The sequence below is a fragment of the Rhizopus delemar genome, genomic scaffold (genome assembly GCF_000149305.1).
Source record: "Rhizopus delemar RA 99-880 supercont3.6 genomic scaffold, whole genome shotgun sequence".
NCBI lineage: Eukaryota > Fungi > Mucoromycota > Mucoromycetes > Mucorales > Rhizopodaceae > Rhizopus > Rhizopus delemar.
The window spans coordinates 1482335-1507782 of NW_027137832.1; the positions used below are offsets into that span (position 1 = coordinate 1482335).

General features: G+C 34.4%; 9 protein-coding genes across 9 annotated transcripts; 5 read left to right on the forward strand and 4 right to left on the reverse strand.

The window, feature by feature from the left end:
• Positions 1 to 589: 589 nt before the first annotated feature.
• RO3G_08582 (uncharacterized protein) lies at positions 590 to 2696 on the reverse strand (the record flags this gene model as incomplete). The annotated part of the gene is made up of 6 exons (XM_067663172.1): positions 590 to 622; positions 679 to 1107; positions 1164 to 1439; positions 1492 to 2173; positions 2227 to 2481; positions 2536 to 2696. 6 exons carry the CDS (start codon positions 2694 to 2696, stop codon positions 590 to 592), a joined length of 1836 nt encoding a protein of 611 aa, XP_067519273.1.
• Positions 2697 to 3096: 400 nt separating this feature from the next.
• RO3G_08583 (uncharacterized protein) lies at positions 3097 to 6892 on the forward strand (the record flags this gene model as incomplete). The annotated part of the gene is made up of 3 exons (XM_067663173.1): positions 3097 to 3355; positions 3430 to 5675; positions 5729 to 6892. The coding sequence occupies 3 exons, from the start codon at positions 3097 to 3099 to the stop codon at positions 6890 to 6892; spliced, it is 3669 nt and encodes a 1222-aa protein (XP_067519274.1).
• Positions 6893 to 8658: 1766 nt separating this feature from the next.
• Positions 8659 to 9738, forward strand: RO3G_08584 (uncharacterized protein; the record flags this gene model as incomplete). The annotated part of the gene is made up of 5 exons (XM_067663174.1): positions 8659 to 8841; positions 8902 to 9179; positions 9234 to 9329; positions 9375 to 9525; positions 9577 to 9738. 5 exons carry the CDS (start codon positions 8659 to 8661, stop codon positions 9736 to 9738), a joined length of 870 nt encoding a protein of 289 aa, XP_067519275.1.
• A 56-nt stretch (positions 9739 to 9794) lies between these two features.
• On the reverse strand, positions 9795 to 12260 carry RO3G_08585 (uncharacterized protein; the record flags this gene model as incomplete). The annotated part of the gene is made up of 3 exons (XM_067663175.1): positions 9795 to 11893; positions 11947 to 12106; positions 12219 to 12260. 3 exons carry the CDS (start codon positions 12258 to 12260, stop codon positions 9795 to 9797), a joined length of 2301 nt encoding a protein of 766 aa, XP_067519276.1.
• Positions 12261 to 13040: 780 nt separating this feature from the next.
• Positions 13041 to 14193, reverse strand: RO3G_08586 (uncharacterized protein; the record flags this gene model as incomplete). Its single annotated transcript, XM_067663176.1, has 3 exons — positions 13041 to 13053; positions 13105 to 13646; positions 13696 to 14193. The coding sequence occupies 3 exons, from the start codon at positions 14191 to 14193 to the stop codon at positions 13041 to 13043; spliced, it is 1053 nt and encodes a 350-aa protein (XP_067519277.1).
• Positions 14194 to 17573: 3380 nt separating this feature from the next.
• Positions 17574 to 20426, forward strand: RO3G_08587 (uncharacterized protein; the record flags this gene model as incomplete). The annotated part of the gene is made up of 8 exons (XM_067663177.1): positions 17574 to 17677; positions 17730 to 17802; positions 17926 to 17967; positions 18065 to 18124; positions 18183 to 18602; positions 18671 to 19715; positions 19794 to 20093; positions 20155 to 20426. The coding sequence occupies 8 exons, from the start codon at positions 17574 to 17576 to the stop codon at positions 20424 to 20426; spliced, it is 2316 nt and encodes a 771-aa protein (XP_067519278.1).
• Positions 20427 to 20903: 477 nt separating this feature from the next.
• RO3G_08588 (uncharacterized protein) lies at positions 20904 to 22022 on the reverse strand (the record flags this gene model as incomplete). The annotated part of the gene is made up of 7 exons (XM_067663178.1): positions 20904 to 21077; positions 21133 to 21232; positions 21387 to 21409; positions 21458 to 21530; positions 21595 to 21682; positions 21741 to 21835; positions 21904 to 22022. 7 exons carry the CDS (start codon positions 22020 to 22022, stop codon positions 20904 to 20906), a joined length of 672 nt encoding a protein of 223 aa, XP_067519279.1.
• Positions 22023 to 22446: 424 nt separating this feature from the next.
• RO3G_08589 (uncharacterized protein) lies at positions 22447 to 23622 on the forward strand (the record flags this gene model as incomplete). Its single annotated transcript, XM_067663179.1, has 1 exon — positions 22447 to 23622. One exon carries the CDS (start codon positions 22447 to 22449, stop codon positions 23620 to 23622), a length of 1176 nt encoding a protein of 391 aa, XP_067519280.1.
• Positions 23623 to 24385: 763 nt separating this feature from the next.
• RO3G_08590 (uncharacterized protein) lies at positions 24386 to 25345 on the forward strand (the record flags this gene model as incomplete). Its single annotated transcript, XM_067663180.1, has 4 exons — positions 24386 to 24513; positions 24569 to 24689; positions 24887 to 25147; positions 25340 to 25345. 4 exons carry the CDS (start codon positions 24386 to 24388, stop codon positions 25343 to 25345), a joined length of 516 nt encoding a protein of 171 aa, XP_067519281.1.
• Positions 25346 to 25448: the final 103 nt, after the last annotated feature.

The following is a 25448-nucleotide window of genomic DNA, read 5'->3' on the forward strand; positions in this document are numbered from 1 at the left end:
TTTGAATTAAAAGCCAGATACGGATCTACCAAGTAATCATCAAACAATCACAGCAATCGATCCATCTTTGGTATCCATGCTTTATTTTTCACATAAAACCATGCTATTTTTAGTCTGATACACATTTTACTTTTTGATTGGATCCAAGCATTGAAAATAAATTCCATACACAATTTGCTTTTGGCCAAATCAAACATTGTGTCCATTTCATCCTCTCTGCTTCGTCTTATTTTCCTTGCAAGGATTATACAGAAAATGAAATGATACAATAAACACGATTCCATATATGTCAAACAATAAAAAAGGAAAGAAAATAAGTTGCTGTTTTTTGAATAGTGTTTATAAGTCATCAAAGAAACATGATTGTTTAATAAAAAAGTAAAGTACAAAAGAACGATTGATATAGGATATAGTCTTTTTGCAATGAAACACATGTATTCATATGGCAGTAGAAAAATAGGTAATATGTTCTTCATGTTATTTCATTTGTTTGGATATAATTTAGCTAACGTATGATTATTATTTTTCGTTTGTTTGACAGTCAAGATTGATCTAGCAATGAGCAAGAAATAAATGGTTTTGAGGAGAGTTAACGAACAAATTTTGGCTTTGGTGTATCATCCTATTACCATTTAAAACATGTTAGAAAATAAACATCTAGTTTAGTTCTATGCTTACCAGACACTCTCTGCAGTGAACCAGGCACAGACCTGTACTTTCATTGATTGTCATGTGTGCATCAGAGTCCATTTGTTTATTACAACCAGAACATCGAAGACATTTCTTATGCCAGCGTGTTGCATTAGGCCCTGGGTGCGTATCCAAGAATGGCATGCTCTCATTGCATCGAGCACAAGTACGAACACCACCTAACCGAGGCAAACTCTTCTTTCGTGATTTGAATATGTCGGATGGACTTGTGGAATTAGACTTTTTGATGATATCATGATTCAGTGTGACCCTTAAATCGCTGTTGACAGTTTCCTTCTTCTTTTTTAATTCCAAGTTGTTCTTGACGGAGCAGCTATCACAATAAAGCTTTTCTTGATATTTAAAGAGCTTACGATTCGTAGGCACCGTCTTTTGACATCCTGCACATAAAAGACACTAGATTTAAAAGAAATAAATAAAAAGAAACCTGAGACATGTTTATGTCTACCTACCTCTTTATGGTAAAAGTGGTTGGCTAATTCTAAAAATGTGTCCGTCACGGGTCTTGAGCATGTATTACAGGTGATTTCAGCAGTCGTATTTGATTTTTTAGTCAACTCATCGTTTTCTTGTCTTATCGGCAAGAGATCCAAGTTGGTGGGAGAAGAAGAGAGGACGTTAAAATGAGCATCAGCAGAAGGGGAAGTAGGTGTTTTAGGAAATGGCTCTTCCTCTTCACTTTGAGGGCTTGTATTATTATTTGCTCTACCCATCATCGTCTCAGGGCACTATTTTATATAATTTGAGTTTTATAAATAAAACCTAATCTTTTCTTCTTACCTTTGTATGATAAAAGTGTTTACCATCCGTACAGAACTCAAGATCAGTAAAGCTTTGGTGACACTTGGCACAAAATAAACAATATGCATGATAACACAAGACCTCTCCTGTTATTGTCTTCAGACCACGATAATCCTTTTTAGAAACATGCTGTCCACATTCCTTACATGGCTTCTTGACTACGAGCTTTTTACGTCGCTGTGTTTTCTTGGGTTCAAGAGTATCTTGAGAAGGAGTTATAGTTGAAGCTGCCTTCGTTGTTTGCTTGCTGGTTGGTTCAACGATTTGCTTCAGTTTCTCTGCAGCATTTGTAGAAGGCTCCGGACTTTTTTGTTCTGCAGGCTTATCTTCCAAGGCTTGTTTCATAGATCTTGCTCCATCTTCAATAACATGATTTACCAAGGCACTTAAAGGTCTTCCTCTTCTTGTAAAATAAGCAGAAGTAAGAGCTGATTTCGAAGAAGATAAAAGAGGTGTAGAAGCACTAACACTTTCCGGAGAAGGCTGCTTTCTACTGACATGACAAGATCTACAGCAAGGGTTACCTTCGCTATCCTGAGCAGCCAGAGCTTCCTTTAATTGACTTGAACAGTAGTGGCATTGAAAGCAATTAGTATGCCAAACGTGGTTATTATAGTCAATTTGAGAATCTAACAATTTAACCTTCACATGGCATTTTGGACTAGACGAAATAAGTTTTTTGATTTTTTTTTAATTGATATACAATGCTTTTACCAATCAAGTTTTTCTTCCAAACAAGGCTTACAGTAATAAACAGACTTGTAAATAGTAAAATGATTGAAATCAGACCAAGAATTTTGTTTTTTGTGACAATAAGCACAGGATTTAAGATTGCTATTTTCTTTTGATTTATCATCCTTTTCTTCCCTTGTGAATTTAGGCATTGTCATACGCTGTGGTGATTGTCTGGGTCTTGGAGTTGAATAGGATGGCATTGGATTGTTGCTAAAAATGCCTTTTTTACTGTAACTAACATAATCATTAAAAAAAATGCTATTTACCGTATTTGAATTATATACTTACGTGTCCTGCCATTTATCTGTACTATTGTTATTGTTCAATCCCTTACGATTTGCAAACAAGGAGGTAATTCTTGAAGAGTTATCTGAAGATAAACTTCGGTGACACTTTGGGCAGGCTACGCTGCTGTAATAATTTTGGTTACAAAGAGTACAAAATCCCATTGTTTTTTATGTATTATAAAATGAATAAAAGAGAAAAGATGAAGATTAAGCATGAGCAATACCTTCTCCTTTTATTTAGTTTACCATTGTTTTTTTTCTTATTCTAAATCAGGATAAACTATAAACAATGCTTTCTTTAAGGAATGATCTCATCGCCTTTCTATTTCCGCAGTAAGTTGTATTACCTTGTTGTCAAATGTTATTTTCCCTCTTATTGTAAACTAAAGTTACTTGTCATCCTTCTCATAGAATAAAGCAATTTTTTATTATTAAACATTCTTTGCTTGTGCATACTTACACGAAACAAGCCAATCTTATTTATTTTTAAAGTCAACGGATTCTGGCTTGTTTTTCTTTCTCCTTCCCCTTTTCTCTTTCTATTCTCGCATATAAAAAACAAATGTCTCTAGATCCTCACATTACACGTTGTGCTAAACAGATTTATAACCACTTGGGTCTTACAGAGCGTATTTCTCAATGCTTGAAGCTAAATGTCGCGTTTACTGAAATTGATAGAATGAAGCAACTATTGTACTTGACTGACAAAACTGTCTTGGACAATACTGTCAAGGGCTTCTTACGTTGGACCCCGCCTCGTCAAAGAAAAAAGAACATTGGCGACTTTATCGCGCAAATCGACCAAGAGATCTCTCTTTTATGTAGGTTATTTTTCTGTTTTTTTTTTCTTTAAAATAATGTAAATAATATGTCTTTTTCTCTCTCTCTTTAACAGTACCAGATAATATATTTGAAGATGATGATTTTGTAAATGCAGTAGAAGAAAATGGAACGACAGGAAACAAAAGAGTAGCATCCGAAGCATTGGATACAAAGGATACAACTGAAATTGAAACAAGCATGAAAAAACACAAGGCAAACATGATCATAACCACCACATTGGATACTCCTCCTCCTTCACCACTCACATGCTTTTCTGCTGATACATCTCAACTGGATGAATACAACATCATCTGTAGTCCTACTAAACCTACCAAGCTATTCAGTGGTGTCAGCTGGGTTGTATTGTATGAAATCGGACGTTTTATGCAGCAATGTAAAATATCTTGGAACGAAGTCCCTTTTGATGCGTTTCATACATTCTTAAATACTGGAGCTACAGAACCCAAAAGACTATTTGAAGTCATGATGCGTTGGAATATAGAAAAAAGATTAGGCCAAAAATTGACTAGCTTGGCTTGTTCTCGCATGGATAAATGTCCTGACAATGTCTGGTCTTATATACAAGCAGAAAAGGCTTCAATCACAACACAAAGTATTAAAGACATAACACCACTTCCGTCACCTATCAGTGCCACTTCATCACCTACATGTACACTTCCTGGTATCAGTATCAATAATGATGATCAACATACTCAAAATAGTATCAAACAAAAATTATCAAGAAACAGAATGGTTCGATACAGTGCGATTGTATATTACAAAACAATAAACCATAAACCAAGGATTTCACTTAGACCACCGAAAATTGCTGCCTCTAATCGGCTATTTCGTAAATTTGGACAAGACCGATTCTTGGAAATAACGACCAGTAATGCATGTAGTCCATCAATGATCAGACATTTTAAGGATTTCTATATGAAGCCTCTGTTATTGATGCAGCGTGTGTTTCGATTTTTATTTATCAAGGATGCTACACTTGTATTCTTTGCAACAGAAGGAATTGATTTGGAACCTATTTCAATTCAACAAGTGATTGATTGGCACTTGCCTATCACTGAAAATTGGGGTATGACAATGAGCAAGTATGTTAGTCGCATGTCTCTTGGTTACAGTAGCAGTATTCCTACAATTCAGTTTGAGCCGGACCAGATTGAATACATTGATGACGTCTACTCTAAAACAGCCAAAGGTAGTGCAGCATGCATGACAGATGGTTGCGGTATCATTTCCTGTGCAGCTATGAAAGAAATTATGGGATGTCAAACAACAGATGAGTTACCTTGTGCTGTTCAAGGCCGTATTGGAGGCGCAAAAGGTATATGGATCATTTCGCCAGATTTGGATTTCAACTCTGGAAAATACATTAAAATAAGAAAAAGTCAAAACAAGTTTAAAACAGGGTTACCTCAGTCTAATCTTCGCTTGGATCCTCATCACTATACGTTTGATCTCGTCAAAAATTCAATTTGTGTGTATCCTTCATTTCTCAATACCCAATTCATTCAAGTATTAGCAGCAGGTGGTGTACCTACCGAAGTCTTTAATGACATCCTGAAGGAATATATTCATCGCATAGCAATTGTTATTACAGAAAATCAAAGTGTGAAATTATTAAGAGATTGGGTCACAAAGACAGGCAAAATCATGAGCAGACGTTTAGAAAATGAAGAGAATGCAGAAAAGGGTATATGGAAAGATTTGAGTATAGAAGAGGAATTGGAAAATGATCTATTCAATATGGATGCTGAGCTTACAGATGAATCTGGTTTTGATGGTTCAAACCCATCTTTCAATCCAAAAGCACATTCAAATCATCTTTTAAGTTCAAGAACATACGACCGGATCAACGAGTATTCTGGATATCCCTGTAACCCCTTTGAGTCTGTTGTTAGGCTCTTGGATTCTGGTTTCGATTTGTCGAACGCATTCATAGCCTCTCGTGTCACATTTATCTTTCGGCAAGTGATGAAATCTGTCAACACCAAGTACAAGGTAGAAGTGGCTCAATCATGTACTGTTACTTGTATCCCTGATCCAACAGGCACATTAGAGCCGGACGAAGTATTTTTGCAACTCTCCACACGAAAAGTTGATGAGCGAACAGGCGTCTGTGCGGGCTTAATAACGGGGGATGTGATCGTAACTCGTAATCCATGTGGCCTAAAAAGTGATGTTCAAAAAGTGAAGGCGGTTGATTGTCCTGCGTTGCGGATGTACACTGACCTTATCATATTTTCGGTAAAAGGTGACACTTCACTGGCAAGTAAATTAGGTGGGGGTGATTATGATGGTGATCTTGTAAGTAGTCTTATTTTATTTTACAGTGTTTTAACCCACTATAAACGCTATAGATATACTGTTGCTGGGATCAACGTATTGTAGAACCGTTCAAACCATCGCCTGTCGTCAAAGAATTGAAGCAAGTATACCAAGCTTTTGAACAAGATAAGACGACCGTGGGACAGCAAGTTAGCTCTCATACAAATACTGAAAAGGCTTTACAAATGAGTTTTATTAGTGCGCAAATTCCAGATGGTACATTGGGCTTGTACGAAAACTGGAGAACCGTTTTGGCTGAGAGAACATCACTTGATGACCCGAATGTGTCTTATTTAGCTCAAATGTGTGCTCGATTGGTAGACGCTCCTAAACAAGGTCTACGTCTGAAGAAGAATGTTCTTGAACATGATCGTGACAAGTATGCCAGCATACCACATCCAACTTGGTTTATGGATAAAAAGAACAAACAACGAGAGGGACATAAACGTGCTTACAAGGAGGCCAACGACGTCTACACATTACCTGATTCTTCTCCATGCGTAACTGCCATGGATAACCTCTACAGAACATTACTAAAGGAAACAGAGGCATTTACTAAACGCCCCAAAAATATGTTCTCTGAAAGTGACATGTTACTAAAAGATCCTGATTTGATTGCACCTTGGAATAAAACTTATCAGTTTGCCGCAGAACGCAACGATGAATCACTTCGTCATGACTTGAAAATTATTCAAGAAGCAGTGGACGCAAATCTGGATTCTTATTTTAGACAAATCGCTCATTATCAACAACAGCGACAGCATCTTATGGATAATGTCTACAATCCAGGCGTATATGTTGAAGGTGAAGTGGCAGAAATTTATACAACGTTTTCTACATTTTATGAACTTGAAGAATACATTGCCAAAGAATATAGTATTGCACCAGATACAAACAGGTTTATCTCACGCATCATTAAACATGATTTAAAGGCCAACGGAGGACATATGCTTCAGTGCTTAAAGGCAAGCTATGCGTATATAGCATCAACATCAGCTAGAAAACACAGTAAATATTGCTACATTGTGGCATTTGATCATTTAAGACGAATCAAAGCTGATGCGCATGCCAGTTTAGTTAAAGAAAATGGTTTAGCAGAAACAGTGACCTTGCCCATTTATAAATCGTTGAACGTTGATAGAAAATGGATTAGGAAAATCAAAGACTCAAATTTTGCTCAAAATACTACTTCATAACGACATTTGCATCATTCTTTGGACCACAAATAAATAAAACATGTATAAAAACTTGCATCAGAATATTGAATAAGCTTATTGCATCTTTTGCACAACCTTTATGAAACGAGTACTTAACAGAGGTTAAAAGCGGCCATACTTTTGTGGAGGACAAGGGTAAATCGGACATCAAACCCTCCCTACAAAAAGATAAATTTTTTCGTTTTTCATTTATTCATTAATGATAAGACCCTACTGAGCCTTCAAAAAATTGCTGCCGCGCCCCGAAGAGCACTGCAGACGGGCATTGGTAGTAGTTTTCAACCAGCAATAAACCAGAATCAGTATGAACCTCACTTTCGTGGTTTTGCCCTAGCACAAGAATAGCGAAAGAAAGAGGGCCACGGGAATTATCCCTTTTTATAGTTTTCAGAAAAAAAAATGTACGAGTCACAAAACGTGACTTTTTATGTTGTATTACGTTGCACTGTTTTGTTATTTTTTTTGCTCATTTCGGCTCAATGAATGTCTTTTCAAGCAAATGACCTCTTCAAATTATTTATATCCGTTTCAAATCGGTTCTACATAAATAACACAAACATTTAAAAGAATGATTTTATAAGACATGATATTAATGTTTTTTACCTTCAATATTGCATTAGATGTTGTCATGAACTCTTGAGCCTTTTGTTGAATGGCTTCCTTGGTACCAGTGATTCTTGCAGAAATAAAATATGTGAGAAACAATTTGAGGTCATGATTCTATACACCTCTTTTTCTAGTCTATCTGAGATCTTCATCTTTCTCTGATTTGTCTCCATTATCTTCCTTATTCTCATTCTCATTGTCTTCCTCATTTTCCATTTCCAATTTATAATTGATGGCTCCAGCCAAATTCTCATCAATTTCGTTATCTACACTTTCGTTAATATCAACTTCCTGCGTAGTCGTATCTAATTCTATTTCTCTATTGTCTATTTTTTTGTCCTTTACTACATTGGACACCCTTTACTGTTGCATCAATTTTTAATAGTCGCTCTATCCTTCGTTCCACTTTTTTAATGTCCTTTTTGACAACTTCTTTCTAGAACATGTTTTCTAACATGTTTGAATGGCAGTGTTAGTCCATGAAAATAACTATGGATCTGCCTCATGTTTTCCAATTGCTTGTAGTATATAAGAATCTCTCAATGTGAAATTCACTAAAAGCATTTAAACATTTGCAGGAATGTTATGAAAAAATTGCCTTTCGCCATTAATCTTTTTAACTGTAAAATATCGGCTACTTTATAGAACTGTTTTCTTGTGAATTGTCTTTTGTACTTGAATAATAGTTGGCAGAACAACAAGTAAAAAAACTGTAATCTTAATTTTCAAACGTAATTTTCCCTTTTCTACTATCTAAAGAACTTCTCAAATGCAGTAATCTACAAATGACAAGGCAAATTCTTTGCTATCTTTTATGTCTTTTAGTAATCTAATTTTTTTTTATATCAAACTCATAAGTCCTTCTGGCATTCTGAACATTAGTTGTTCTTCTGTGATAGCGCCAAACTCATCTTCACTTTTTGACCCTGTACTTTTTCGACTCTTATGATGCTTGTTTTCGTTAGTTATTAACTTTATAGTAATGTCGTTTTCTTTCCATCCATCAATTTAGGACCTTTTGGCTTTTTTTTATCAATAATTTTGGATTGTCCTTTGCTTGAAATCACTATAATAATTGCAGGATTAAATAAAAAAAGTAAAACGCAAACTCAGCAATAGCGATTTTTTTTTCTTTACCAATGTCATTTATAAATCAACTTGAAGCGATCATTTCAAAAGCGACTGATGATTATGACAAGATTTCAAAAAATGAGCCTCTTGTTGAGAGCAGTGAAGATGGCACAGCTAGAGGCAATGTTTTGGATATTATAATCAAACAACAAAATGCCGAAAAAAAAAAGCTTTGGAATAAACTGTACAAGGTTTTGATGACAATAAGTTTAAGATCAGAAGCTGTTGGAAATAACTAATTCTTCAATTAGCTTGAAAAAGATCGTATTAAAAAAGGAAAAAATAAAGTGTTTCAAGAAAAGCCAACTACAGCAAATGAAAAAAAGTTATTGACGGCAATGCACGAAAGTTATGAATTAGAAAAAGAAGTCAAAAAACAGCAAGACGATCTAGAAAATGTAGTCAAGCCAGACGATAAAGTACTAGAAATTCAGTTCAGAGAACAACTAGACCGAGAGATTACAGAATACGATCAAACCATTCACTTTTTGAAAACAGAAATCGAAAAAGCAAAATTTACTGTTGGAGAGTAAGCACTTGTATTGATTTCAACAATACTGTAGATATTAAGAATGTTATTTAGGGAGAAAATGTCTTTGTCCGAATGTCAAGAAGTATATGAAAGCCTAAAAGCAAGAAAAGAGATGCTGGTGGAGACTAACCCAGAAATCATAGCAAAGTATGTATATATGTAATGATATATCTTTTCTCATTGCTATTTTAGTAAAATGGAAGAACATCTTGGTGCTATTCAAAGTATGTTGAAGCAAGATACAAGAGATTTAATAAATTTCCTTGATGAGTATTATCCTCCTCATCCTATTAATGAAAATGAGCCACTTGGAGAGGACTGCGACTTAAAAAAGATATTAGAGGTAAAACATTATAAAACGAATGATAAACATACATGTCTAATCATTTTATAGCATTTAATGAACCTTTCATACACTATGCCCGATAGTCCGTATGTCCCACTTGCGCCTGGTACCTATTGGAAGCCATACATCGAGACATTGGCCAAAGCGGGTATTATCCGTTATCATCCTGAAGATGCTAATCAAATATGTTTGGAAGACTTCAAAATATAAATGTTTGTACATAATCATTCAATTTTATTTATTTAATAAAAAAAAACAAAAGTATTTTAATTATGGGATGTATTTGATGACTTTCTAAGTTTTGCGCGTTCTGCGACTATTCCTGCACCAGGAAAAGCGCTCATTTCATTTTCCAGCCATGCCTCATCATCATACTCCTTGTGTTTGTTCATTAATTTATGCTGAACCTGAGAGGAATTTTCAGCAATTGCAACAACTCCCACATAATCCTGCTTTTTCATTTGGACATCTTTCTTTTGAGGTGCATATCTACTAAGGGCATCTAATTCTTCTTTCAAAGTTTCATGACGAAACTTGATACGAATATCAGGTACGTTTGTTTTTTGCATGTCGTTGCCTTCAACGCCAGGTTTAGACCAGTTCTTGCCAATCCAGTGCTCTTTGATTTGATTTTCCCATCCTGATTGAATAACCGAATTACGAGCTAATTCACACATATCTGTTGAAGAAAGTTTCCAAATTTGTGCAGCAACACTGTATTCTTCGATCAAAGGCTCCTTTGTAAAGTGAAATTGAAGTGGATCATCCGTGGATAAGGAAATGTTTAATCCGCGCTGAAAGAATTGTGGGAGTGGATTACGTTCATAAGTCAAGAAAAGTGCATTGTTAGAAAGTGGAGACATAGCAATGCCTATTTGCGCAAGATAGTAAAGATATTGGAGAGCAGGTACTTTACGAAGCAAGATGCCGTGGCTGATACCATACGAAGTCAAAAAGGCAGCAGCCAAGTGAGCAGTATCTCCTGCTTCACCACAGTGCGGTCTTAAAACAAAAGTAGTAAATCCTCGTTCTTGTCTCCATCTGTTTAAGGAAGCCATATTCGCATACATGTAGTAAAGATAGTAGCTATAAGGAGGGTTGCTATTTGAGACCCATTCTCGAGGTAAAGGATAATCTCTGTAGATTGGCTTTTCTGGCTTTGATTCATCGTCTACTGTATCAAATCCAATTACACGTTGTAGGAAGACGTGTAACTCAGGATGTAAAGTTGGGTCTTTAGTTACTTCAAACAAAGGTTGGAATATATTGACGATAACATCATGGAAGCTGCTGATAGCATTTGAAGATCTATAAACATTATAAAGACGTGGAATTTGAACCAACCAACGTACGTTTGCTGAAAATAACTTGTTGTTGACAACCCATTTGGCCAATTTATCCCATTCATCTAGTGATCGTCCATAGATAGAAACTCGATATTCAACCATTTGATATTTTGAAGATTCTAAATCTGATACAACTTCTTTTGTTATTTCAGCCAAATATCGACCTTGAATATAATTATCAGTCTTCATAAAAATTTCTCGTAATCTACTCTCTCCAATAGGATTATATTTCAAGTTAAATTTGTCAAAACGGTGAAATGAATCCTTGTGTGCGTGCATATCTAATGTATCAATACTTAAATCATAGGCTGTTAATCCTAAACTTTCAAATACACCTTTCAATGTCAAGTGGTGTTCATCTCTGTAAATTACAATGTCATCAGGGAATTTCTTCATTTTTGACTTGATAAAACGCAACAAGTGCTTTTGATTCATACTGCTTGAGTGGTGAATGTGTGTATCAACCTTTCTGACATTGTAAAAGTCACGATGAGGTACTCGCTTGGAATCTGCCAACTCTTGAAATTCGTTTAATAAAATGTACATTTGCCACTTGGAGTCCAGGTAACGAAGTCTTCTGAAAGCAAAGCTTTTTGCTGGCCCATCACTGATGACGTTTAATAAATACTCTAAATCCTCATAAAATTGTCTAGGCGAAATAACTGAATGTAAAGGTTTTTGTTCGTTTTGATAGACAACAAAGAACCCATCTGGTCCCATATCAAAATTGTACTCGTGAGCTTCAGGTATTCTACAGTGGCTAAATTCAAAATCTGAGCCAACTGCAGCTACTGGATCAGCCTCACGTGCCTTCTCTTTGGCCTTACGACGTTCAAGTTCTTCAGGGGATGGGAGTGGCCAAGATTTTGGAGGGGGAGCAGGGTAAATTTCCCAGTCATCATGATTACGTGGGTCATCTGAAAGTCGCTGAAACGATTGATCCATATACTTTTGACGCATGTCAAGACATTTTTGAAGCGCACCATAAAGTTCTCTTAATTCTGCTGTGATTACATCGTCTAAAAAAGGCGCTTGAGATACACACAAAGAAAGAAATGTAAACTTGAGTTACCTTCGTGTTCTATTTTTATTTGTGGATCAGTAGTTGTATTTTTTTCAGGCACAGTAGGATTATCAGGAAGATCAAGATCATTCAAGTGCATTTCTGATAAATGATTTTGCACTGCGGAAGGAGATACTGATAAATTTTGACATAGGTATTTACTGTCATGCTATTGAACAATAAATCAACTTTTTATTTTATTAATTATGAAAAATATTTACGCTTTCAATGGCTTTTAAATCATGATAATCAAAATATGGTGAATTATCAAAGTTATGTACCCCTTCTTCGTTCGGACTATCGAGGCCTATATTGTGAACCATTATTTAAAAGAAAAAAGAAAAAAAATCTGGGAAAAGCCAGAATAAATCGAAGATTTTTTTTAGTAAAAATGGTCACACAACAGAGAATGCATAAAATGTATTACAATCAAACAATACTTTTAAAATGTCCTTTTTTTGAAGTGAAAAAAATAAATAAATAAGTAAATTCAACAATCACTTACAAAATTTATGAAATCTCTTACTTACGATGGAACTGATCATTCAAGGTCACATATAACTCAAATCGTTATGCTGTATCTATGTTTGCAACTACTTTTACTTTGATCGAGTAAAGAATAGGTAAGTTTCTACTGCTATTTCTCACAACTTGGTTTGTCAACTTTTCTCATTTTTTTACTGGACAAGGAAAGAAATTTGATAAAGAAGTCAAGAACTATTTTGATAGCTTTGCGAATCTTTACCTGAAAGAATCAAATTTGTTTCCAAGTCACCTCATCACTTTTCAAACTATTTTTTATTTTCCCAAAAAAATTAGAAAATACAGTACATGTAGCGCATTATGCTCAATGACGAATCCAGAAAGAACTATTGAAGCTATCTGCTTACAATTCGCGCTAATGTCTTTTGTATTCCGTGACAAATTACTCTTTGATAAGTTTAATGAACATTATACTCAATGGCCTTGATTGTATAAATGAGTTGCCAGTTCAGCATAAAAGCTTATTCTATCAAAGTCTTGGCCATTTTTCGATTTTGCTAAACGATATCTGAATAAAGAAAGTATTGTTAGTTTTTAGCAAGTCAGATCAAAGCCAAAACTTACGGTATACAACTATAAGGATTCAGTTAGAAACAGTTGATATGGAAACAAGTATAAGTTTACCTTTTTCCACTCATATCCCAATGATCAGCCTCTACTGTTTTTACATATGTTCCCCACTGTGCACTCTTAACGCTTACAATGCCATCATTATCTCCTTCTTTCTCGTACACCATTCTTCCGGGTAAATTTAGTAATGATGACCAGGCTGAAAACTGTGAAGACGCACCGTAAGAGTAATACTTTACAGTTGGATCATCGGGGGTATTTGGATTAAAATAGTTATTACAAAAATCTGTCGTTAAATGGGCATATGCTGGAGCATCAAAATAATCAGGGATCAATCTATCAAGCTTTATCCATTTATTGTTACTGGTTGGTATAGTTGCTGTTGCTTGTTGTCGTGTTGTAGGTTTTTGTAAAGAGATCGTAGTTGGTTCGGTAGGGCACCAAGAAGTGTAATTTTCACAGCCTAAGCCCATATTATCCCTGAACCAGTCCATCACAGGAGAGCCTCGATGAGGTGTGCAGACAGTTGTGAGAGACTGTACATGGTAAGGCCGGTTATGATTATTGGCTAATAAGTGTCGACAATCCAGACCGCCCTATATGTACCAATAAGAATACTGCATAAAATCACAAAGAAAACACTACCATAGAGTGTGCAATGAAATTTATTTTTTTCCCCACTAAAACAGATTTCAGGATATTATGTAAAGCCCGTGATCTTTCCCAGATACTGCCTGATTGTGGCACTTTGGTAACAATCACTTTAGCTCCTAATTTTGCTAGTGAATCTTCTATCCCCTCCCAATAGCGCAGTTGTAAGGCTGGAAAACTTTCTGGCCCTCGAACGTCAAATCCAAATAAACCATGACATAAGACAATTGGTTCCCTTGGTGCAACATAGCTGGGGCAGACGGGACCTGAATGTGATTGTTTTTTAATCGTTTCTGTTGATGCATAATCTTTTCCAATTATTTTCTCGGTAGTAATATTTCCTGTTTGCTTAATAATTTTTGCAGGGCCAGAAAAGAAGGAATCGTCGGGCAAAATGGTTGATCTTGCTGGGTATAGGACAGAAAGTGTATGCTGTTCCTTTTTGGCTTTAAATGCTTTTACTTTCACCTGTGCTTGTGTTAATAAAGCCATGATAGCCGAGCTATTGATTTGTAAGTTTCTTTGTAAATAATGATATAAATTGTAAATAGTTAAAGTGTTCATATGTTGGTTGTAAGATAGAAAAAAAGAAGCGAAAAGGTAATAAAATCATCTTTCAATTTATGCGAATCGTTCTTTAAATTCGCCCCAAAACTTCACACACTAATTGGTACAAAAATGGGGACAAGAATCATCATTGACAGCACATAATTTAATATGTCATTAGCTGTTATGCAACTCCTAATGTAACACATAATACATGCCAAAGATCTTTTCATAATATTCTATGACCATTTCTATTGGTTTAACTAGCTTGGACAAATAGGAGATGCATGTTACTTTCATAGAAAATAAAAAATAGAAATAAGCCCTTGTTTCATTTCTGCAAAAGCCAAACACTACATAATCACCTTATGTTTATGGCATGATATTCAATTTGTACATCCTCAGTTCTATTTAATAGTAAAAATAATTCAAGTTCTATCCCCCAAAACCTGGTAATTCTAAAAGCAAAAAATAGATGGGGTGCACCCTCAGCAAACCAGCATACGGATAAACTAGCAGCTTCATACGCTAAATAAACATGGTCAATCAGATTTTCAAGAGATTTGCTATTATATAATCTTATTACGGACAAAATTACGACACTTTTTATAGCTGATTTAACGTATGATTTTTATGATTTATCTATCCCAACAGATCAGATAGTCACCGTTCTTTATATTTACTTTTAGAATAGGATTTAACATGGCAAGTAATGTCTTATAAAATCCTTCTTGATAAATAAGATGATTGAATTAAGGTTGTCTAAACCTTGTGCGTAATAACAACATCAATTTTATTCAGTAAACCAAACAACAATACCTTCCAGGTTCAAATAACTTTTTTAGCCCTCTTGCAGTAGCTTCAAGTAGAATATTAAGGTAACTTGGTCCATACGCATAGTGAAAAAAGGAAAAAATGGAAGGAATTGCAAAAACAATATAAAATGATGTCTTATCACAAGTTTTTCTCTTCTTTCATCAAATCCAAACACGATAACAGTATTATTACAGCCTATATGGGAAGAATGGCAGTGATTTCCTAACACTAAAATAAATAAGGAGAATAATACCGATAAATATCCAACTGCTAGCATAGAAAAGAGAGTCGTTATTGATTTTTTGCAGAAGTATTTACACTCTACTTCCTCAAATATATCATTCTTCTCTCTATTTTTATTTTATCAAAACTAAAATGAACCGTGTATCAGTTCTATTATAGTATAATATCATGAAAATAAAACCTTCATTTTGTTGTTACTTTTAATCGAGTGCACCATTTTCAAGAAGTGTCCCATTTTCAACTAAGTGTCCCACTTTCCCTTGGCTGACCCATTTTTTTTTTCCTGGCCCAAATCTTTTTTTCCGTGGCTCAACCTAATTTCTTCAGCTGTAAAGAACTGTTTTTAACATTAATTGTATCTAAAAAAAATTTTAAATACAATATTTTTGCATACTGATATTGATCAATGTATTTTCATAGTAGGATGTTTTACATATTTTTTCTATTTATTATTTTTAAGTAAAATGCAGCAATTTTAAGTCTTTATTGAGGCAAAGCTTGAGGGTTTGACGCAACAATACTCTACATATTAGACTCGAAACAGATCAGAATTTTGCGAAATCGTAGGAAAATTGTTCTAGGCGAAGCTTTCAATTTCCACTTTGAACAAAGTTCAGAGCTGTCTCTGCTGGTACAAACAGAAAAATACATACAAAGAAAAATGGCCTTATTTTTTTTACTCAATCAGTACAATATTAACTATATAACCTGTAACTATATAGCTCTAGTATTAAAACAAGCACATCAACAATGTTTGGTTTAATGCCAAATTAACTGACTATAGGTTTTGCAAATACCGCCAGCTTTAAAAATAGTATCCTCTTAAAAATTTTCAAGAGTGACTCTCACTTTCAAGCAATATTTGTACTTATGTTCCAATTGGTAAAATAATAAGTATATAAATACTACTCTTAGATATCAATGTAATGGTCAACGGCGCCAAATCTTTTGACAAAATCGGTATAATTTTACTATGGTATAGTTTCTGCTTCTTTTTCAGATTGCACTTAAAATCAAAAGCTGAAGCTTTATTTATTTAGCTTGTAGTGTCATCAGTAATCTTAATGTAGTCAACCATTCAGGCTTAAAGCATCTTATAAACAATCTTAATAATGCTCGCTCTAGGATAGATTTGACAACATCACGATTTTAAATGAAGGGCTTCCTATTCATCTAATATGATTGAGTATAATCCTGATTCAATATTTGCAGTAAAATTGGAATCTAGAATTTTGCATGATCATTATTCATTTTGTTTTATTTGCTATACCAAATATAGCTATCTATGTGCTCAAAGCATTTAATTTTATTGATCAGCAACACACTGTTTAGAATATTCCAAATGATGGGACATGCTATATATTATAGTATAAAAACTAAGCCAATGAAATCAAATATATTCAGGCAGGTTTACTACATAAAATGAAATAAATATATCGTAAATTAGAATAAATAAATAAAAAAGTGGGAAGGGATAAATTACTTTAACGTACTACGAATAAATAGTTTTTGTATCATTTCCAAATTAAGATTTCATAAAGACAACAGCATAGTCTATTCTGAACTACGATCCAAACCTAGATGTATACAGTTTGCGTCAATGTTAAGCCATAAATGACATACTAAAAAGTCAAATCTAAACCCCTGCAGAAGCAAACTCAATCAGATTACAATGAGCAATATGCTAGTATCATTTTTTTGACCAAACACTAGTGTTACACTTTATAAATTGACTACTAAACAATAGCTTAGTGAAACTGACTAGATAAAGAAGGTAATAATAGCAAGCAAAGGTCTATGCAATGTATTATTGCTTCTTAATATGTCATGATTAAGTGGTTTATTAATTGACTATACTTTGCACGTTTTTAAAGATACTATTTTGCTTAAAAACAGAAATTCGATATTTAAAAAGTATTTCAACTTGAATTTGATCTGTTCCTGACAGTTTCTTACACAAGATCATTTGCCGGAAAGACAACAAATAGATCATATTGTTTTTATGGTAATAATAAAGAGTTCAAAAATAAATGCTGAAATGATTTATAGTAGCTTTAGTCATGTTTATTTTTCATTTTGTTATTTCATTGCAATAAAAGCTTTGTGAGTGTCTTATTGTAATGCTCGATACCAAATAAGGTATTTTAGATAATTTTTAATGTTACACCACTAATTTAAAAAAAGCTTAATATTTATACTCACTTGTATCTTATTCTTCTCTCTCTTTTCTTTCTTTATTTATTTTTATTTTCACTTTAAATAGAAAAATGACTGCAGAAGAAATAGTTGTTCCCAACTGCAAAGGCTGTTCAAACCCAATTGAAGAAGGTGCTGTTGTTGCTTTTGGTGACTCGTTATTTCATATTAAATGGTACAAAAAAATTTCTCTTGTTCCATGTAGACATTAATTTTCTTGTAAATAGTTTTGTTTGTGATAAATGTAAAGAGTGCGTGAAGAACAAAACGAATTTATTATTATTGGATAATGGCAAACCAGTATGTGACAATTGTTCATATAATTGTACAGTGTGTAATGGAATCATCCGAAATGAAGCTATTATGACAGGTGAATAGAACAAGTAACATGCTTGGAATGTAAATGCTTATATGTTACCTTAGGAGACAAAGCTTATCACTCGGATTGCTTTAAATGCGTATCCTGTAAAAATAAAATAGAAGATCTAATCTTTACTCAAACAAAAAAGGTATGCAGTAAAAAAAAATGAATGTTAAACATCTATCCAACTTTTGTTTTCAGGGAATATACTGTACCATATGTTATGAAGCGCGAAAAGCATCCAGGAAAAACAAAGTAAAGGTAAATAAAAGCTTAATTAAAACTTGCTGTAATAATGAAGTAACATATAATTCTGTAGCCTGGAGCATTATCAGATTTACCACAACGTGAACCAGTAAAGGACCCGCCTACACCTGCCAGATCACGAAGCAACTCCAGTAACACGAAGGTTAATAATGAATCACTTTTATCTGTACTTTCACCAGTCACTCTTTCTTTTTTTGACAATAATTCAAGTGAATTACTCGACAACTTGTCAAATTCGCTTGGTGCTAACTTATCCTTAAACTTTGACTCCTCCACTGAAAGTGCAACTCAATCTCGCATTAATAGAGCATCAGAAATATTGCTGTCTTCCTTAAGAACTTCTTCATTGAAGCAAGCCATTGAAGCACGCGACAGCGATGTTAATCACTTTGATGTTAATAAGTTAAAGCAAGAACTATCAGAGGCTAGATCAAATCTAAAAGAGTTAGAATCAGATTATAACTTATTACAGGTATTTCAAGGAAAAAAAAAAGAAGTCTCATTTTGTATCAAAAATAACTCGTGGGTACTTATATTTAGAAAGCCAGCCAGCAAGCACTTGATGAATTTACTAAAGTTAAAGAAGAATATGCTAAAGAAGCCCTTATTAAACAGCAACAGGAGTTTATTATTACTGCTTTGTTACGAAAAGACTCAGGCTTGCTTTCAAAAAAGGATTTGGATAGATTGGCTATATTCCGATCTCAGCTTGAGAATGCATGTAGTGAATTAATTAAACATCGCGACACACTAGTAGTTGAAATCGATCAAGCTGTTGATAAGCAAACACTTAGTACTTATTATGCAAACTATCAAAAAAGCCTAAAAGCTCAATTAAAGTCTATAACTCAACAAAGAGATCTACTTTATGCTGAAACAAAAGATTTGAGAGAAACACGAAACGAACTTGTTCATGATTTAATCAGCCTGAATAATACCAAATCAGAAGAACCTACTGATCCACCTATTACCATTTCTCCATCACAGTCAACCAGTTCAATAAGACCTCGTAAATTATCGGATGCTGATTCAGTTATTTGTAAAGTATCTTCAAGGAACAGTTATCTTGGTGATCAAACACCTACACTATTCCGTATCAAGAAGAAAGGAAGCACCATGTTTAACAAATTTACACACAGCAACAACACCAATGGCACAAATGTCAGTAATTCTAAATTAAAGCCTGAACCTTCTATATCCAGCTCTTCAACCTCATCCACATCTGCATCTTCATCTATTTACAATCTTTCTTCAAAATTTGCAACTGGCAGCTTACAAAATTTATCCAAGAAATCAGGATTTATGGATTCCAGTCTCTCATTACATGGAAACCATGCATTCATGCCTACTTCATTCATTCGACCAACAAAATGTGGTGTCTGCAGTGACAAGATATGGGGAAGATCAGAATACCGATGTGAAGGATGTGGATTTTTAGCTCATTCAAGATGTCTCAGCCAAGTGCCACAATCTTGCCTTGCTGCTTATGCATCTTGCAGTACTAACAGCTTTGATCTTCAGTCTGACTCTTCATCTGTATTCAATCATGAAAACAAGCTACTTCCTCAGCTACCCGTGTCATCAGGTAAACTGTGCACATGTGCATACAATTAATTTATTTATTGACAACGCAATCAATCAGGCAATAAAAATCTTTTCGGAGCTTCCTTGGTGGAACGTGTGGATTTCGAAGGCCGAATTGTGCCACTTTTAGTGGAAGAATGCATCAAGGCTGTTGAGCAGAGAGGATTAGACTATGAAGGCATTTATAGAAAATCAGGAGGAGCAGCACAGACAAGGGCTATTCAATTGGCATTTGAGCAAGGAGATAAAGCTGACCTTTGCAATGAAGATGAATACAATGATGTTTGTGCTATTACAAGTGTTTTGAAGCAGTACTTCAGAGAATTGCCTAATCCTCTTCTTACATTTGAATGCTATCAAGAACTTATTGACATTTCAAGTAAGCTTTTTCTAAAAAAAAATGACAAGAACCATGTGTACTTAGCATCTTTAAAAAATAGCTATGAACAATGACGAAAAGAAGCTAGAAATGGCGACCAAAGCATTAACACGGCTACCTAAAGCCCACAAAGATACATTAAATATATTACTCAAGCATTTAAACAAAGTGTGCGAATCAAGTTCGCTAAATAGAATGACTACCAAGAACTTATCCATGGTCTTTGCACCTACATTAATGAGACATCAAGATCCTTCAAGAGACTTCTTAGACATCAGTTATAAAAATGCAGCTGTGGAATATTTATTACTACATACATCTAAACTATTCTAATCATTTTGTATATTATAAAACCTTCCTCTTTTACATGTCAGCAAAAAATGCTGAATTCTTCTTTTTAGAGGGCTTTATTGCTTCTTTCTTTTGTGTCTTTTTTCGCTTTTTGTCATTCTTTTTGGACTGTCGTGCGTCATCATCTGAATCTGTGCCCCAACTATCATTATCAGAGTCGCCTTCTTCTTTTGTTGTCATAGGTATTTCTCTTTCTTCGACGTTAGCAGGTTCTTCGTTCTCTTCTACTTCTTGTTCCTCTTGGAAAAGATGAGCAACATCCCAAAACTGCAATTTATCATCATGTCCACTTGATATTAAGTACTTTTTATCATGCGTTAATTTTAAGTTCTCAATTGGCATATCTTCTCCGTGGTCTCCCAATATACCATGAAACTGATTAGGTAAAATTCCCACTAAACTGTTCATGTTTTTGGTTTCTGGTCAGTAACATAGACACGTTTGGTTATCTATTTTTCATTACCGGATAATACCATCACTGCTTCCTGTACAAATGGTATCTTCATCCAGTTTACATATAGCATCAATCGAATTAGGATGACCAATAATTCTATCATTGTAATCTCCCCAATCTCCCCATGACCATAAAGTTAGTATACCATCTTGAGTGCCCACTACTGCTTTTTTATCATTCTAAAAAATACGTGTTATAATACAATGTAATGCTGCAAACTAGATTTCTAAATACCTTCATTAATGCAATCGACAGCAGCTCATCTTCCATCTGATCTGACATGGCTGCTACATTTGGTTTCCGTATATCCCATGTTGATAAATACCCATCACCACTATCATTATTGTCAATATATATTTGTATTATTTAATAATGTTCTTCATGTGATGTTTACCCTACTGCTACTAAAGTTTTTTTTGAGCGGCTGTATGTCATTTGAGATATATAGTCTTCATGCTCTGCATATGTCATCACTGCCTTATCTTTACGATTGTCCCAAATCTTTTCTTTTCTATGAGTACATGCTACTATTTCTGTATTTCTTTTATTATTGCTTTACCTTAATTACACCTTGGTCATCACCTGTTGCTGTCATGTATTCATCAATAACTAATAAGGAATTAATGGGTGATCTATACAAGTTGAAAGTGTTAGAATTCCACTTTAATTATTCCATATTGCTCCCTTATGCCTTACTCATGTGATGCTTCTATTGTACGGACAATATTTCCAGTTTCAGTATCTAACGTTTGAATAGATCTATCTCTTGAGATTCCCAAGATTTCTATTAAAAAAAGCTAAATATCAAGTTTCCTTTTTTTTTTTTTCTTTCTCTTTCATACTTGAACCATCTAATGTGAAAGAAACACCTCTACATGATTTTTTAAATGTCTTTGAAGTCCAAAGATGTTTATGTTCTTCTAAGCCATACTGGTAACTGTACAAAAGTTTTGAAGCAATTAAGTGTGCAATTCGTTTTTGTTTATTTTTTCTATTACTACTGACCATTGAATACGACCATTAATCATGCCAGTGACAACAAGGTCATTACTTGGATGAAGGTCAAGGTGAAATATATTGTCTTCTAACTGTAAGGACTTGGGCTTATTCTCTTCAGAATTCATTTTAGTTAAGAAAGAAAAGAGAAGTCAGCAACCATTTACATGGAGCAAGAAATACAGTCACGCGGCTTAGATTCATGCAACAAATGAAAAAACTTATCAGGGGAAGTGAACCTGCTTGCAAGATAAGGAGAAAAGAAAAGGGGAACAAAGCAAACAAAATCCAAGCCCTTTCAAGCATTCTAAATTGTATAAGCTAAACTGACTGAAGCAAATCTCTAATAATGAGACCAGATGTCTTTTCTTACTCTTTCTTTTTCTCTTTCCATCCTCTTCAATGGGTCAAATAAATGATAGCATGAGATCTGTCACCACAGAACCACCTTCCATTTACCTTAATTCAGCTGCGGTGTTTATATTGCTTTTGAAAAGAGAATATATCCCTTTAATCACTTTTTCCTCCCAACGTAAAAAAGCACATTGTCGCATGTCTACCATCAATGAATCATCCATTCACTCTTCTCAAATTACAGAAACAGATTCGGATAAAGATCTCGTTATACACTCTTTGAACGAATCTCTTCAGATTCACAAAGAAATATTGGAACGTATCCAGAATGAGAAAGATACATTTCAACAACAGGCAGCAAAGGAATTGCAAGAGCAAAGGGAATCTTTTGAACAGTGGAAATTAGAAGCCCAAGATGCCTCAGAGGAGGAGAAATTGCGATGTGTGGAATTACAAGAAAATATTGCTACTTTAAAGGCAGAAATAGAAAAAAAAAAAGAAGCCTATGAGCAATTGGAAGTCAGTTTTTATTCGTTCGTCAAGAAAATACGAGTGACAGATGATGATCTATCTACTATTCAACCAGAAATATCACATTTATTAAGTCAATTGAACAATACTTGCATGGGTCTTAAATCCAAGATGGACTGCCAAGGAGGAACTGACTTTGTATATCGACTATATCCCGATAAAGCAGAGTTTATTGAGCAGTACATGACACCTGTGAATGGCATATTAGACGCTTCGTATATCACATTATTTGTTGAAAAATATCTCATCCAAACTTTATTGACACAGGTGATGGATGTACCTATCCATTTAGGTGTTTCTGTCAATGATCCTTTTCAAGAACTGCATGGTTGGTTGTTCTCTAGGAACAAGGAATGGTCAAATCGTCTAAGACAACAGGTATGTGCATTAGTCATACAGCAACCAGGATCAGAAGAAGAATCAAGGATATTACAAGCTAAGCAGGAATTAATCAAACAAATGATTGACGATTTGGGTGATGTGTACCCTTCGTTAAAACAGGATCCAAAAAAGATTGAAAATCTAGTAACAAGATCACTCAAGCTGAATTTGGCAGTAAAAGGACAAGAAATCAAAATCGAGAGACCTTCAATCACAGAAGGTGTGACACGATTTGATGCTTCAATGATGAAGGTGACGGCAAAAGGAAAAGCAAACGGAATTGTTGGGTTGGTGATTACACCGCCTTTTATTGCAAGAGATGAGCTTGACAATGAACACGGCTTTACAGTACCTGGAAAAGTGTTTTGCATCGAGAAGCCAAAATCTGAAGAAGTAGCTGAGGAGGAAGAAAAAGAATCAAGTGACGAAAGCTCGCAAAATAATAATTCTTCAGAAGAATGAAGAGAATTGCTGGCTTCTTATAGTGCTATTTATTTATTAATATATTCCCTACCTAGTTACCTGATTCTAATAATAAAAATTGATATTATTTTAAGAAGGTACCCTATATTAAAAGCAAATAACTCATAAAACTATCTACAATCAGTCATAACATGTTGTCCTTTTTAAGATTTAAACGAATACAATAACCCGTTACTTTTTGCTGAGTTTATAATGAATTTTTTTTTTATTTTTATTGATCTGGCTTTCATGCAGAAAATCCGATTTTTGTGGATTTTCCTTTTTTTTACTGTTTTCTTTCTTTCCTTATGGCCAACTCAAAGCATGATCATAACAATTCTAATTTATATGTTTTTTATATTACTACTTCTTTAGTGTTTGGCTGTCTAGTTACAATTCTTTCACTGTATTCGTCCCCAAACAGTTGGCATGATTTTTACAATTCTAAACCACAAAGGGGAGACATGGGTTTTGGAAAATTTCTGATTAGAGGATCAAGATTTATGGATGGTAAGCTGTAGAAAGTAAATCTTAATAACTCTTTAACATCGTAAAAGGTCATTATACTCCTTTTGCATACCCATGGCGCTTGGTACATCCAATTGAGCTTGGTCAACACACAGCCTGGTCAGCTTACTTAGTCCACCAAATAGGACAGTGGGGCATTTTAGCAAAGATTCAATTTAGCAAAAAGGAAAAAATTGTGCGATGGTCAGACAATTATCAATGGTGGAATTGGCAAATGGTGTATTTGAATAGCTTTATGCTTTTGTTCAAGTTGATTCACGGGCATATATTTTATGATGGCTTAGCAGCTACTGTACCTGAAGGGCTTGCACAGGGTTCCGTTGTTGCCATATTGGTCATTGCTATTATTATAGCCATACCACGGTTGGATTATACAAACAAAATCTGATAACAAATTTATTTAATCATTGATATTTAGACGTGGTATTATTTTCGGTTTAAGGAAAAATTCTTCCGCGAATGTAGTACAATTTGTAAAAAAATACCATGGTTATATAATGAGCTTTGGGACAGTTCTTAATTTCCATTATCATCCTGTGGTAAGTAAATGATATAAAAGGAGTGTCAATACACTAATCGAGTGTACAAACTAAAACTGACAACAGGAAGGTACAATGGGTCATTTGTTTGGTTTTGTATATCAATGTTTTTTGATTTGGCAGTCAACTAATTTTTTACACAAGGTCAATATAAAAAAGAGCAGCAAAAGCATCAGTATCTTATTTATTTTTAATAGAGTCATCGTTCCAAATCATGGACATTATTATTAGAGACGTGGGTCTTTATTCATGGAACGCTAACAGCTATCATTCAGCCTGGTATTGGGTGGCAAATATTTTCATATGGTTTCTTGGCAATGTTTTTACTGAATCAAATCTATCAAATTCAAATCAGTCAAAACAAAATCTTTATGGCCATGTTGTATATCGTCTTTACTTTCTCTATGTACTTGGGATTTAAAAAAGACAAAGCATACTATCGTGCTACGTTTATACCAGTATGTGAATACATATGCGTCTATTTTGTCTTAGTAATAGGTAATATTATGGCACAATTAGTACAGCATGTTCAATCCCTATCCTTCAAGCGATTTATTGCATTCTCTACTTACTTATTTATATCTATTGCATTATCTGTTGGACTAGCATTAGTACTTGCAGGAAACCTCAAAGTTTATAATGATTATTAGATATAATGCACTTATGAAAGCATCCTAATCTATATTGTACAATTAAAAAATAAACAATGAATATAGACGTGTTAATACAAGACAAAAGCTTACAAGAAACACCACTATT